Raw genomic sequence first — 15,934 nt, 5'->3', positions numbered from 1 at the left:
GTAAATTTTTGCTTTTTTTTTGTCACTAATCATGATTGCTATTCTTGCCCTTTTTGCTTCATCTAAAGCCTAACAGATTCTGCTACAGTCCCTTATTTTAACCATGTAAGTCTTTCTTTTTGAAGTGTATATTTTGTAAACAACATATTGCTGAATTCTAGTTTTTAATTCATTCTATGAATTAGAATTCATTAGAATTCTTCTTGTTCCATTTTATGGATGAATTTATACAGTTATGATTCTTAATTGTGTATTTTCCTCCATCCTGTTTTTTTATACTTTCTCTTTTTTCCCTGGCCCATTTAATATATGTTTTACTTTTGACTACTGCTACCCTTAACCTATTGTCCCTCTTATTTTCCCAGTGCTTTTGTTAAACCCCTTTGCTTCCTGTTTCTCTCTTGGATAAGATATATTTTGTACTCAATTGTTAGTAGGTATATTCTTCCTTTTTTTTAACCAATTCCGATGAAATTGAGATTCAAATGTTATCTGATCCTCCACTATAAACTACCTTGAACACTCCATTAATGAGATAATTTTCTCCATTTTTCCCCTCCCTCTCAGTATCTTCTTCTTCCTTACCCTTTCCAGTCTTCTTTTGTGATCATCCAGTCACACTTAAAACTTGTCTAATCTGACATTCTGTAGGTGATGCAGTGGCCTGGAGTTAGGGAGACTCCTTGTCCTGAGTTCAAATCTGATCTTAGATACTGAGTGTGATCCTGGGCAAGTTTTTTAATCCTGTTTGTCTCAGTTTCCTCATCTGCAAAATAAGCTAGAGAAGGAAAAGGCAAACCCCTGCAGTATCTTTGCTAAGAAAACCCTAAATGGGTTTAATAAAAATTGAACATAACTGAACCACTAAGACTTATGGTAATGATAAAATTTAACTTTGGTCCCTGCTGCTACATTTTATTCTTTACAAACTACTTTTTATTCCTGTTGATATTCTGTATAAACTTATATAAATATATATGTTGTTTTTTACATTAGACTGTATATTCCTTAAAGGTAGTAACTTGATTGATTATGAAAGGCTTAGTTCTTCTCAGTGGTTCAGTGATCCAATACAATCACAAGAGACTTTAGATAGAAAATTCCATCTGCATTCAGAAAAAGAACTATGGAAATTGAATATGCTATGTTCACATCTTTTTTTCTGTTTTTTCCCTCTCCCATAGTTTTTCCCTTTTATTCTGATTTTTCTCCCCAATGTGATTCATTAAAGCAATATGTATTATAAATAAGTAAATAAATAACTTTGTATTATCAGAAGCTAGCACAGTGCCTAGAATTTAATTTGTAAGAAACAAAGAAGTAGCTAGTGTAGACAAGGAAGGACAAGTAAGATTTGAGAGCATGGAAGAAGGAGGAGCCTTAAGAAATATGAGCAAGATTGAAAAGTTTTGGAAAAGCTGCTTTTATGAATGGGATAGTGAATTAATTAGGAAGATGTAAAAGAACCACCTTGCTGTGGTGAGAACACAGTTGATATTATGTGACATAAATATGTAATGTTCCAGATAATACACTTTCATGCTTTTTCTTTCTAGCTCTGTTGAGCAACCCAAGAGAAGCCAATGCAGGGGTGATGTCCTAGAAGTTACAGGGTTAATGAAGAATAGGTTTAGAAGTCATAATGTAGCAGGAAATATGTAATGATAAAAGATTATAATAAGATAAAGAAATTTCAGAGTTCATGAACATATGAGGGTGATGGCGAGATGAAAAGATAGAAGATATGACTATCTCTGTATATAGTTAATCATGAGAAATTCATAAACTGAGGAGCTAAGAAGTTAAGATGTTTGAGGCAGGATCAATATGTATGTTAAAGTTCCCGGGTATGAGGACAGAAGTTGATGAGAAAAAATATGTATATATGTGCTAGTCATTGAATTAAGGAAGGAAGGGCAGTATCCTAAGTACTGGTAGATAACACCTGCCAGAATCTTGATTGGATAATAAATATGAATTGAATGAACTTCAAAAAAGGAGTCATTACTAAGAGATTGGTAGATTGGAAATAGCAATGGGGAGCATTCCAATTCAAACATGGCAAACGAGTATATGGGAAGAGATATGAATGAAAAAAGAGCCAGTGCTGTAAAGGGGAGTCAGAGATGACATAGATTATCAGTCTGCCCCCATGGCTCCTAACAAGATTCTGCAAACCTCTGCAAGAAAACCCTAAGACTATTTCCATGATATTTAGGAAAAACATACAGTTTTTCTCAGAGTCCACATTAGCCTATATCAATATGCACCTATTATCATTGAGAAACACAGGGCTTAATACCTGAAAAACAGGCCCGAATAACACAAGGCCAATACAGAAAAACTCAGAGACAACACAAAGTGATAATATGGAAAATAAGGCTGAAAGGTTGCATTTAAAAAAAGATAAAGAACTATTATGTTGAAAATGTACCAAACATTTATAAATCCATGAGAGGAGAATAACTCTTAAACACAAAGAATTAAAATGTTTTTTCTTTGGATGATTGTTCATTTTTCTTAAGCTTTCATTATATACTCATAATTCTGATCATTTTTCTGTAATGCTCTTGATGTCAAAGGCGCTTCTCACTGCTAATCATAGCCACAGCAGTTATAAGCCTTTCCCTTCAGTCCTTGAGGCTTGTTCTATGTTCCCTGCATCACCAGAGTTGGACTATTTCTAAGTCACTTAAGAAGGAAAGATGTCTCCAAGAAACAAAGCCTAAACAGAGTGGCAAATGACAGCTTAGGAAGGAGATATCCACACTTATTTAATTCTCAAAAGTAGACTATATTTAGCCATAAACTATGAAGGTTACTAGAAGGCAGAAAATGGCTTTCACCTAGTGTTACTCTATGTTTCTAGCGCCACAGAAAGAAAGGAGGCATAATAAAAATGAAGATTAGATTAAAAATGCCTTTTTGATCCATGACTGAGGATCTAGAAAAGCATTTGAATTTCAGCCTGTAAAGTATTTCAACATCAGGTAAACCAAGATAATAACAGGAGTACAACTGTAGAATTTGAGACCTCAAATGGCTCAATTATTATACATAAGCAAACAAAATTTAATGGGAATGGTCTGAGGCAGAATTTTTTTAAGGGCCTGGTTAGTATCTCCTTTAAGGATATGGAATTTTGGTGACAGAAAATAAATGGTTATTGTGGCCATGTCAACAAAACATCCCACACACCACAGGAGTCCTTTTATCACTGTCACTTTCCATCACACCCCAAATATATGGAGACAGAACTAAGCCCCCATTCCTTGGGGGAAAGAGTTCTTCCTTTGTGCAAATATCCCTACAAAAGATTCTTAGTTTTACAACATAATCTAAATGTAGAGGCTGACCTCCATAGGCCTGTTCTTTTCTGAGGACCTGGAGGAGATACTCTTATTGACTAAACACTTTCATGAAGGTAAACAGCAACTCAGCGACATGATCATAATGGTGACATGCTTTTGTGACCTTATTAAGTCAGAATCACATGGCTTTGCTCATTTGATTTCCAAGGAATCGATTATGATCTTGTCTTTCGAGGGCCCCTTTGGATAGTAATTACCAGTTTTCATCAAATGTACTAATTAACTTCCCAAAATGTTTCAAATCAGAGATCCTTAACTGTAATTATACAATAGCAGAGCGGAAGCCAACATATCGTGACGCTGTAGCAGAAAGCAAAAAAATATTGGCCAGAAACAAAGCTGCTTATAAAGTGTAAGTTTGCCTGTTACTTTTTAAAAATTAGAATAGCATAGTGTGTTGGAGATAAAGGAAGCTTAGAAATCATCTAAGAGATAGTATTTAACATTTTTGGTGTCATGGGCTCTTCAGAATAATGCATTTAAATAAACAAAGTGAAATACAGAGGAACATATATTGTGTGTGTGCTCATGTGTATATGTGTGTATATATATATAAATATATATATACACACACACATATATGCATATATAAGTATGTATGTATATGTGTGTATGTGTATATATATATGTTCCCAAGGCCAAGGTAAGAGCTTTTGAAATAGGTCAGCTCCTCATTTTTTGATTAATTAGTCAATTCTTTCTTTTGGTACCTATCAAAGGCATAATTTTCCTTTGAAAAGATACTGTTATGGCAGGTGGGCAAATGAAAGGGGGATACCAGTTTTTTCATCTGAAGGGCTATAGCCTTAATGAAAAATATAAGGAAAAAATCAGAGAAAAAAGAAAATTGACAGCAATTAATGTGCTGGAACTGTTGTGATCTACAATTTGGCTGAAGAATGGAGAACTTATACTGGTACCAAAAAGGCCTGGGAGAGGACTTTTCTAAAATGCAATGCGTTAGGGCCTAGATTTTAAACAGCCCCTAGAATAGAGGTTAAAATGTCACATTTATGTGGCAGAAGTGAGTGGAGCACTAGGCAAAATAGTCCGCAATGGGCCAAAGGGATGGAAATTATATAGAATTTAGTCTACTAAATTGCCTGGTTTTTCTTTCCTGTACAACCACTCCCTCCCTGTAGAGCAATAATAAGGTCAGGAAATTCAGCATTAGTCATTTCACTCTTAAGGAAGGGATATAAACAGCAGCAGCAATGCAGGGCATGAGTCTCCTGGCACATGGGATGAATTTAGACTTTATAAAAGATAGTATGAAGGAATAAAGTTCTATAGAAACATTTCCAAAATGAATTTAATATCCAGTTTGTTACTAATATTGTTTCCCAATTATAATTTTAAATCTTTATACCCCCCCCATTTATTTTACAGAAAATTCAAAACTATTAAAGAAGAGCTAAAAGCACTTAAAAATAAGCAACTGGAATTTAACAAGAACTTTCTAAGGTTTGTTTTTTCATTCAAAAATTTATCCAATATTACTTGCTATGTCAGGGAAGAGAAGAGGGGAAAGGAGGTAAAAAAATTTGGAACACAAGATTTTGTAAGAGTAAATGTTGAAAACTATCTTTGCATATATTTTGAAAATAAAAAGCAATTATTAAATTTTTTAAGTAAAAAAATGTATCCAATAATAGAAATAGAAATATACCCAACTCAGTTATTTGATGAGATATCATCTGTAGTATCATTAAAGTGAATACTTTTATTTCTTTGATTGACACTCTCACCTACTCTCCTTACTTATCTTTACTATAAATTTCATTACCACTCTATTCTTTTCTCCTTTGCTGTCTATAATAGGAACTGGAAAAAAGTAACCCATAAGGTTAATTACTTCTCTCTGTCCTCTCTGGAGGAAAAACACACTATCCCTTTTAAAAAGAGAATGTCTTATTTGATTAATTGCTTTTAGAAATTAGATTTGTAAGAGGTCTGATTATGAATTAATGAAGCTTTAAAAAAAAATAAAAGAAAAGAAAAAACTTTGAAATACTTAAGAATGCTGATCAATTCAATTGCCAACTATACCATTAAGTGACCCACCTCTTCAAAGAAGAGTCGGAGAAGACAGAAGGGAGATAGCAAAGGAATAGAAAGAAAATGAGGAAGGGAAGAAGGAAGGAAAGAAAGAGAATCATTTTATTTTAAGGAAACAAAAGCAAATTTATAAAGAAACAGTCAAGACAATTTTGAAAGTAGTAACTCATTGAGTTACATGCTTAAAAGGAAAAACAAGTTATATGTATTAGCTCTTTCTGTGTTGTGTGTGTGTGTGTGTGTGTGTGTGTGTGTAAAATTTACATTTTGATGAATTAAGTTCTTTTCCATTTGCTGAATAAAAAGCAGAAATTTCTCACAATGCACAAGAAATTTTTTAAACTTTGAATTTGAATTTATGAGCTTTTGTTTTTTCTCTTTATCTTCAATTTACATACCTTCTTAGCTATCATCTCTCCAAATTCCTATTCATATCTAGCTGCCTTCTTCCTTACCCATCATCCTTTGTATTTCACTTCCTCTCCCTCACTTTTTTTACCTTTGTCCTATTTTTCTCTTTATTCATTCTCAAGCCGGTTAAAAATTAAGATGGTAGTATATTAATGCAGAAGCAATTTGTTGCTATTAAAAAACATACATGTGAGGATGATGCCATTGTAGTTTATTATTCTGTTTTCTTTATTCTGCTATTAGGCTGAAAAACAAAGCCCGACGGAGACCAGAAAAAGCTATGAGTGATTGTCTAAAATATTTAGAGAAACTGGTATGTTTTCCTTTTTATATGTAGGATCGAGAATTCCATCTCCACAGTTTCCAAATAATCTACTTAAAATGGGAATAAATCTGAATTATTTCTAATATCCAAATCACAATGGGGTGATATGGCTAAGTATGAGTCAGTAAAAAGCCTCAATCTCCCTTCTCTAGTCTTTGGAAGGAAAAAAAAATTGATTCAAAACTATTCTTGTCTTATAGTTGCTAATTATCTAGATGTAGAATTTCAGTAGCTCTAAGATAGCCCTTTGAAAATTCTATTTGATGCAGATCTTAAAGCTACATCTTTCTCAACCAAACTTTTCTTTCTCCTTCCTTTTTCCTGTGCTTCATCACAGTAATTCTGAATGATCCTCACACTGTCCTTCTTGAGTTCCAATATCTAAGGAACTATCTTAAAAATAAAGAATACTGTATCATATACTATCAGGAAAGGGTAAACTTTAGTTATCACATACATCACTCCCTTGGGCACAACAATCAAAGACTAGCTAGCTTCCCATTGTCTATCCCCATCAAATCTAACCCACTGCTGGTTGTTGGGCCTTTCTCTACTGGAGGTACGAACTACCCATTCTGGTCAGACTCCCCCATGCTATCAATCTACCTAGAATGCCTGTCCAAAACTTTTTTTCAGAAGGCCCAGTTCCTTTATCCCTTCTTCTCTAAGAACTGAAAGAAACGCAGATAACATATGCCCAAACACAATCTTATTCATGATCACTTTCATCTCTAATAGCTACAGGTATATCTTTTATTGAGCCATAGATGCATGAGAGAGAGAGAGAGATCATTTTAGACACCTAGTACAATCCCATGCAAAGGCTTCGAGACAGATGACCAAGTGCTCTGTGAGAACCATCACGCAGAGCAGTTTGGTTCCTGGCAAGATTCTGAAGACCTTTCAGTCTATATGTAGTTCTAAAAGGAACAGGGAATCAGGAGAGTGACATGGCTGAATCTGTACAAGAGGAACATCACTTTGGCCCTGTGTGGAGGGTGGACTGGGAGACTAAGAAACAGATACCAATTAGGAGGCACAAATTAAAGTTATGATAAAGGCCTGAAGCAGGAAAGTGACCTTGTATGTGAGCAGAGAGAAGGGCGATGATGGATGGGATAGCATGGTGGTAGAATCAACTGCACTGTTTGGCAAATGTGATCGGATGTGTGGGAAAGCAGTGAGCAGAGGAGTCAAGAATGATTAAGAAGTTGCAAACCTCTATGACTGGAAGTGGTGTGCTTGACAAAAACAGAGAAAATTGGGCAGCTAGGTGGAACAGTGCTCAGGAACAGCCCTGAATTCAGGAGGACCGGAGTTCAAATGTGATCTCAGGCACTTAACACTTCCTAGCTGTGTGACCCTGGGCAAGTCACTTAACCCCAGCCTCAGGGGAAAAAAATAGAAAAATTAAAAAGAGGCATAGCACATATGCATGTAATTATTTCAATTTACTACTTTTACTATAAATAAAAATGGACAATCTGAGATCATCTCAACCAAAAGTCAGACATTTAATTTGTAAAACTACACCATATCCTAAACACAAATCCAAAGAGAGTCCTTGGATCCCTTGATTCCTTAAATCTTACCTGTTCCCAACCAGCTATATGTTAGAAAACATCTACCCTCACCCCCATTTGGAACTTTTTTTGAGGGGGGAAATGGGAAGGAGAAGCATAATCTTATACTAACATCCTCAAAGTGAAAGAAGGTCTTCTGAACATTTGCATGTATTTCAATTCATTGTCTGAACAGCGTCAAGAACAAAGATCAGAAAATTATGAGTTAACTAGATCACCATCAGCTGTTGCCGCCGCCGCCGTAGCCTCAATCCCTGCTTTGGCTTCTCTACCTTCCTTTCGTGTTATTCATTATGCTGAAGATGAAAAAATTAAGCTTCAACATGAGAAAGAGCCAGTTAATCCATAGTAATAAATGTGTATGTATTTTACCCTGAGAAAAAGCTCAACCATTTCATGGCCTTAGTTTAATTATAATAATAAATTTTATTTACTTTTCAACACATCTTGGTGTCAGTGGTGTACAGGAGAAAACAAGAACATATGAGGTACGCATGATTTTATTTGCATCACTGATCTTTTAATCTCTGACATTTTCACATTGGTAAGGTTCACTTAATCATCAGTCATTAAAAAGGTACATCCCAGCAATATCTTGGACATTAATTGTAACAAGCATTTTTAAGAAGGAAAAAAGTGTTCATTATAAAATGCAGAGAGCTTTCAACAATTTCTTTGGAAATATATCTTGATAATAGCAAACATTCACCATAATAGAAAACAGAAAGGGGATTAATTTACCGTGGCATAGGAAGTCCTGCCAGTTCCTAAATGCCCTAAATAGTTTCTTTGCGATTCTTACATTGTTTGGGCCTCAAGGAAAACCAAAGCCCCACCTCCAGGTTTGGTAGCAAACAGACACCGCTTCTCCACAGCTAACATGCCCTTGTTGCTTTGGTAATAAGCTTCTTGTACATTTGCTAGAAGGTCAGGCAGCTTGTCAGTAGGTACCAATGATACAGCACAGCCTCCCCATCCTGCTCCAGTCAGTCGTGACCCTTGAGCCCCAAACTGCCTACAATAATAAGAAAAAAAATTTAGAAACTGTCAATTAACAAGAGCTATTTGTCTTCAAGCACAAGAACATCTATGGCTGGCCAAATTCTCAGGAAAAAACCCATATATATGTGCTTTCAGCATTTGGGAAAGGTTATAGGACCTGAGACATTCTAGTTGTTGATTTGTTACTAAAGTTAATCCCCAGTTTTGGCTGGCACTGGCAGTCCACAAGGCCATGGCTTTCATCAGCTCTAAAAAAAGAGTCTTTGTAGTCTTAATATTCTGTAGTCTTGCCATCAAAGGGACATAATGGACTAACAGGAGAAAAAGGAGAAGACAGAAGAATGAACAGAAATAATGAGCAGTTACACCTGCATCAACTAGAAGATGGCTTTAAGCAATGGCAAATCACAATTTAAAGCCCATATGCACTCTCTCAAAAATTATTTTTTTTCTTCAGGGAAAGGTTCTTTGTTCCCCTACTTTGTTCTTGAGATTTGTGATTCTATATACAAATTCCTCTGACATTAAAGGTCTTAACAAACTGACTCCAGTCTACTTCTGCACACTTATTAATCATAAGTATTTATTAAACCTAGACTATCCGCCAAATTCTGTGCCAGAGGCACAACTATGATAAATGAAACAATCCTTACTCCTAAGCAACTCCCCTTCATACTTTTCAATCTGTCTTGAACTTCCTCATATACAACATTCCACGCTTTTTGCACTCCATGCTTACAGTGCACTCCATCTTTACTGCTGCCTTTTTAAATCCAGTTTCCTTCAATATTCAGCTCATGTAATCTGCTAAAGGAGGCTCACCCTGTCCCATCAGCTGCTAGTGACTCTCAATTTCCCTATATTTATTTGTGTATAATGGCATATCATTTATTTATATTTTTAATTGTTTCACCAGTGCCTAGCACAGTACTTAATAACACAGTTGGAGAACCTAAGTTTAAATCCTGCATTAGACATTTAGTTATTGTGTGAATGATTAATCTCTCTAACCTCTTGTCCCTTCTCCTATATACAATAATGATAATAATAGTGACTGTGCCATAGGGTTGTTTTTATAAGGACTAAATGGAATAACACATTAAAAATTTTGTAAATCCTAACATGCTATATAAATGCTATTATTATTGTTGGTTTTTTTTTTTTCATTTTTTTATATGTAACCAACAATCCTAAATAGCAGATGACCTTTGATTCTTACTGAGGAAATCTATCATAATAGCATATATTATTAAACATTATCATTTTACAGAAAAAAAATTCCTCAAGGAAAATTCAAGTTTCCCTTATGTGAAAATATCTCTAGTGATAAAGTAATAGACACAATAGGTTTATACCTTTGTTCTCTGAGGTCTCTGGGCACTGGCCAGACATTCTACAGGCATTAGAGATCATCAGATAAAATGTCACGAATCTGTACAGCAGCCAATAGTCATGGGCTGGCTCTAGTTATCATCAAAGAGATCCTGTTTCAAACCCAGGATTTGAATTGAAGGTGATAAGCCCCAAAACAAAGTATATGAGGTTAATTTCTCTCCTAATGGGCCAACTTGCAATAAAAATCTAACATATATTAGCGATCCTTACTAGTATCAAATTAAAAGCTATACCACCAACATGGTTTTGCCCCATTTTATTTTATATTTCTTGGAAAATATCAATAGGCCATCTCTCCCCACATTATAAAACTGGAATTACTGCACAGTGGCAATTCTCTATCCCCAACTCACCTACCCTCTCCAATAATTTCCTTAATTTGCTTTTATCATCCATTATATTTCCTGAACTTTATTATTCAAAAAGAGAAAGGCAGACTGGTTTTCTTTCTGTGGTGAAAACATCCATCTCTTCCTTCTGTAGTTGCCCTCTGTATAAAGAAAATTCCTTAAAAGCCTCAGAGGATCCAGGATGACCTGGAGGTTAAGAGGGCCAATCTGAAGCTCCCATCCCACGGATGGCATGCATCAACATATCCAGGCCTAGCTCACTGCAGAGGATAATGCAGGAAAAACTGAACTGGCAGCCCCTGAAAAACCCTGAAATGTTGGTTCCCATCTATCCTGAATTTAGATTCTAGTCTTCCATTCAAATGCTTTGTCCCAGTTCTGCAAGTTCCCTAGAAGCAAATCCCCCCTGAGACTGCCCCCACCATTTATTTTTAAAAGTATATTTTCTCTTTCTAATTTGAATTACATTTGAATATTGGAGGCTGAAACTTACACCAAAAACAGTATCTTCATGTTATTTTGAACTTGGCTGTAACCTAGGAATCTGACTAGGATGTCTGTTCTCTTGTGACATATGGGCTACTTTTTAAAACAGGAGATTGAAGATGTTTCAGATAAATACAAACTCCTCACTGCTTCTCCAAACTCCTCATAATAATCTATGACTGTACTGCAAAAAAACCTAGAAATGAGCTAAGTGGAAGGTAAAACCCCATAACCCCCAAACCATCAGGGATCAAATTTCCAAAAGTGAGCACGATATAAGTGTGTCTATAAGTATGACTGGTGTACTTCAACTGCTGGCACTTGAGTCCGCAGAGGCTGCCCTGCAGTTGAAGAGCTCAGGCACATGTGCAGGAGCATGTGGTACTTGTGCCCATTCAGATATATTCAAATCCCCCATCTTTACTGTCCTCTCTGCTCTGGTATATGAGTCCTTCAGAAAATATAAAAAAATGCTAGGGGAGGGAGATTGCTAAATAAAGTTTAATTTTAAGACCAATGAACAAATCATGTCTTAAGATTATTAGAAGATTTATTCATTTTTTCCCTCTAAATGTTTTAAATATATAAACTGATGTTCAGAGAGATCTAACAACCTAGGCAGGTCACTCAGGTCCTGGGACACTTAACATCTTCCCACTCCACCAACATTGGGAACCTGGGTTTGAATCCTGGACCTCCACTAACTTACTATCTATATGATGTAGGACAAGTTACTTGTTGCCGTGGACCTCCTTTTCCTCACTTGTAAAATGGGGAAACTGAACTAGATCCCCTAAAGTTCTAAATCTACACTCCTATAACCACACTTTAAAAAGCACATTTTTAATTTCTGATTGAATAAAAGACAAAAGGCAAAAAGATGGTCAACCATTATATTTTTATATTTTCAAAAGCATAAAGCAAGTACTCCTCATTTGAAAAGAGTGAGAATATGGACAGACAGTAGCAAACTGTGTCAGTAGCCCTCTAAGAATGAACAATATTGATTCTCTCTTCCTCTGGAAGGAGAATCAACTTTCAGTTCCAAATGAAACCAAGTACATGTGGTTCACAAACTGCTCTTTTCAGTTCAAAAATGAAAGGTCAAGATAATTCATATAGGTATAAGAAAGATGGTCACAAAATTGGTCTGGAGCAATATTTTTTTCAGGATACATAGAAATTTAACTCACGTAACCTTTGCTGGCCCATACTTAAAATGGGTTCCATAAAAATTTGTCATTCAACTTTCCTAATAACTTAGGAAACAATATGGCAGTAAATCTTTTCTAATTTCAACAAGTGTCAAAAATGATATTAAATATGTGAATGTGTTTCTCAAGAAAAAACAAAATAATTCTTTTCAGGATAGGATTGATGTAACCAGTAAGTGGTGGTGAGGATATAATTGACTTAGATTCAAGTTCTTTTTGTATTGTCAATCAATTCTGATTTAACATTTAACTATTCTTATAAAATTTTACGTGTTTTTTGTTCATTTAAAAGAGTTCTGTTATAATTCAAGCATTTTTTTCTCTCATTAAATCAACTTTGTTGCACAGAATTAGCAATCTAATAAAAAAATCAAACTACATTGTGTTTTTTTTTTTTTAATCCCCCTCTGGACCTTTCTTTAGATTCTTTGTTATATAATTTTCTCTACAAGGTGGTAAAAGGCTAGCCTAACAAATATGGGAAATACTCATGTACCCTTCTCTTATTTTTCTTTTTCTTTCTGCTAAGGTCATAAAACAGGTTGCTTAGGTTTTATTTTTGTGGGAGATCTGTTTTCCATTCAGTCCCCCAAGGACCTACTCAATCTTATGCAGTTCCAAAACAACTATAGGCCTTCAGTTCCTTTAGGCCTTATTTCTATACTGTGTCCAATCTTAGTCAGTCATTCCAACAAGAGCACCACCAACAGAATGAACTTAAACTATACTACTAGGAGCCCTCCTATATCTGCTTTTAAGCAAAGCTTCAGCTTGGAGACTGAAGGGAGCTGAAGAAAGATGGCAGGACCCCCAGCTATAGGAAAGGACTTAGAAACTCTTTCCACTACCTGTGCTACATTCAGGAAGATTGTAGCATTCAAAAGAAATAGCAGAGAAAGGAGCAAGTTAGTATAAGTGCTAAAGGTAGATATGAATTTCAAATATCAATAGCAAGTGGGACACTGTTTAGGTTAGGGCCCTCAGAATAAACTGGGCAGGCTGGGCCTGGGGATGTGATAGGGATTTATAGGTTTTCCAAGTTGTCAGAGACCTAAGATATCATCTGCTCTGTAAAAAAATAAACAAACTCAGGAACAGAGAAATCTGTGAACTATCTGTGTGTGTTAGGATTACTGTTTGTGTTAATTTTATTCCATTGAGAGCAGAAAAATTTGTTTCTGTATGTAAGAATATGTCATTTAGGATGGGAAACTTGGTGTTTTGGTATTTAATAGAAGAGAACATACTCTTTTCCTTATATAAATGACATATACCCAATGCATCAAGATCTGTTTCCTGGATGTGATATGTGAATGTCTCTTTTTTGGATTGTCTATTTGAAACACTTGAAAAACATTAAAGAGCATCTAATGCTACATGGAATACATTAAAAAAAAGTTTGATAGTCTGTAGTTGGTTTCCCAAAGGTGGTGTGGGAAGGGTATGGTGGAAAGGAACAACTTGATCCGATTTTTTATTTCTCTTTTTCTTAACACTTTATTTTTTTCAAAAGAAAAAAAATTATTTCCTTCTTCCCTCCAAGTATAGTTTATGATCTTCAACTTCCATTCTTAAAAAAAGGAGGGGGTCATTTTCTAAACCCACTTCTCTATCAAAGACCTAATTCACTTCCAAATCCGGTATGTGATATTGGTTAATGGTGGTTGCTATATCATAACATGTTAGGATTACCAGGTGAGAACTCAGGTTGTCTGGACAGTGACAAGGTGAGAACTCAGGTTGACTTGACAGTTCTCTGGCTCAGATCTTTGGCTCAGGCCTTTAAAGGGAGTTTACACCTTAGGAATTCTAAGAGGAATAAGTTCATTGGTTGTAAGTAATTCCCACAAGCCCCTGGGAGTACCCACAAGTCCATTCCCTGGGAGGATAAAGAGGTAACATTGAGCCTGGAGAGCAGTCTGGACTGGGGAAGGACAAGAGCTGGAGGAGATTCAGAGCCAGGATTCAGGAAGAAGAAGAGGCTGGCTGGAGGCTCCAGAAGCCTCCCAAGAAACCTGCTCATAGAGGAAAAGATTATACAGAAAAGAAACCTCCTCCCAGAGAAGGATCACAATAACATGTGCTTAATAAAAGCTTACTGACTAATGACTGATTGAATTAGTTAATTGATTCATCTTACAAAGGTCAGGAAAAATTAGAAGAAAAGCACATTTGTAAATATAATTCATTTGTAACTCAGAATTTTCATATATGTGTGTGAATGTATATGTGTATATGTATATGCATATATATACATATATATACGTATGTGCGCGCGCGCGCACACACACACACACACACACACATATATATATATATATATATATATATATTTTTTTTTTTAAAGGGGAACTTAGGAAAAAAAGATCTTAGGGCTTTTTTTTTGTTTCTGAGTGGTAGAACTCAATCAATCAATCAATAGGCATATATTCTGGGGCAATATATGCCAGGTTTTCCATGTTAGGTACTGGAGATCTACAGAATGAAAAAAATCACTGCTCTTAAGAAGCTTACCTTCTCTAAAGGGAAACAACATATGTATGTATGAGTAAATGCAAAAAAAAATTATGAAATTACAGTGCTGGAACTCTGTCTTCCCAGAAATCAGCCGGAGTTAGGATCACCAAAAATCTTTATTCTTGGTCTCTTGAGGTCGCAGTCTGGGGATTAGATCTAGCAATCTCCACACCTCCTTCCTCTCTCTCCACCGCCAGGAGAATGCCTCCATTTCCTCCTCCTACTCCACCCACACAAGTCACTTCCCCCTCTTTGTCCCACCAATCAAGTCAGCATAGAACAGCTGGGGAAGGTCAACCTTCAATCATGTTAATAGAGAACTTTCCAATTGGCCTCACGGGCTCCATTATCCAAGTGCATTTGCTTTACAGGGCAAACCTGACTAATGTTTTCAGGAGAGAGAACCTCAGCAATTGTACAAAGCAAACCAATAGCTTAAACTGCTTTTAAAACTACTAACTACTCATCCATGCTGCATCAGAAACAACAGAGGAAACCTTTCCTTGTCCCTGCGCTACCTGATTTGTCTGGTTGAAGTAATGTGCAATCTATTTCACATCTTTTCTTCAAAAACTGAAATTATTTGTCTCCTCCCATTCCTACATGCTCTATAGTTTCATGAAATAATCCCTACAATAAAACAAACTCCGGAAGCTTCTTCTGAAATTAGAGAACAAATACTGACGTCAGCAAAGGGGCTCATTAACATTGGGCAAATTCTCTCAACAGGTTGTGTGACACATATGGTTTATGAGCATCTGAACCATTCAGTTTAATCTTTCCATGCTGACTCTGTGGCAATGGACGAGGCAAACCACCGGCGCCAAGTGGTTAATTGTATTTTCTTTATTAATTACAGGCAGCATTTTATTCTGTTCTCACAATGGAAATGACATCCACCCAGCTATTGGAAAGCTCCCTGGATTTCACTTTCTGTTCTCTCCAGGTCATTTCTATCTTTCTTACTTACATGTCCAACTGGTATATATTATCCCACTGCCTATAAATTCCAAAACAATTCATGAAATATCTTTACAAAGTTGAGTGTCTCAACTCGACCTTTTATAAATACTGCTTATTCCATTTATTCCCAGTCAAAGAGTCTCAGCTTTAAACAGAATCTCAATCCCTAAGAGACCTGAACATCTCAGTTATGCCATGATCCTCCACTACTTTTACAAAAGACCTTCAGAAACAAGCAAGAAAGCCAATTAGTTTGAGG

General features: G+C 35.8%; 2 protein-coding genes across 2 annotated transcripts in view; one reads left to right on the top strand and one right to left on the bottom strand.

The window, feature by feature from the left end:
* FAM227B (family with sequence similarity 227 member B) overlaps window positions 1–8,191 on the top strand; it is a 312,350-nt gene extending 304,159 nt beyond the window's left edge. The window contains exons 13-16 of the mRNA XM_074294460.1: window positions 3,640–3,723; window positions 4,761–4,835; window positions 6,084–6,153; window positions 7,924–8,191. Of these exons, the coding sequence (XP_074150561.1) occupies window positions 3,640–3,723; window positions 4,761–4,835; window positions 6,084–6,153; window positions 7,924–8,097 (403 nt within the window). The 3' untranslated portion in view covers window positions 8,098–8,191. The remainder of the gene's footprint in view (window positions 1–3,639; window positions 3,724–4,760; window positions 4,836–6,083; window positions 6,154–7,923) is intronic.
* A 55-nt stretch (window positions 8,192–8,246) lies between these two features.
* Window positions 8,247–15,934, bottom strand: part of GALK2 (galactokinase 2) — a 149,092-nt gene continuing 141,404 nt past the window's right edge. The window contains exon 10 of the mRNA XM_074294461.1: window positions 8,247–8,763. Within this exon, the coding sequence (XP_074150562.1) occupies window positions 8,547–8,763 (217 nt within the window). The 3' untranslated portion in view covers window positions 8,247–8,546. The remainder of the gene's footprint in view (window positions 8,764–15,934) is intronic.

The sequence above is a fragment of the Sminthopsis crassicaudata genome, chromosome 2, assembly GCF_048593235.1.
Source record: "Sminthopsis crassicaudata isolate SCR6 chromosome 2, ASM4859323v1, whole genome shotgun sequence".
Taxonomy (NCBI): Eukaryota; Metazoa; Chordata; class Mammalia; order Dasyuromorphia; family Dasyuridae; genus Sminthopsis; species Sminthopsis crassicaudata.
The sequence above is the reverse complement of the archived record's forward strand: the minus strand, read 5'-3'. Positions and strand labels throughout refer to the sequence as shown.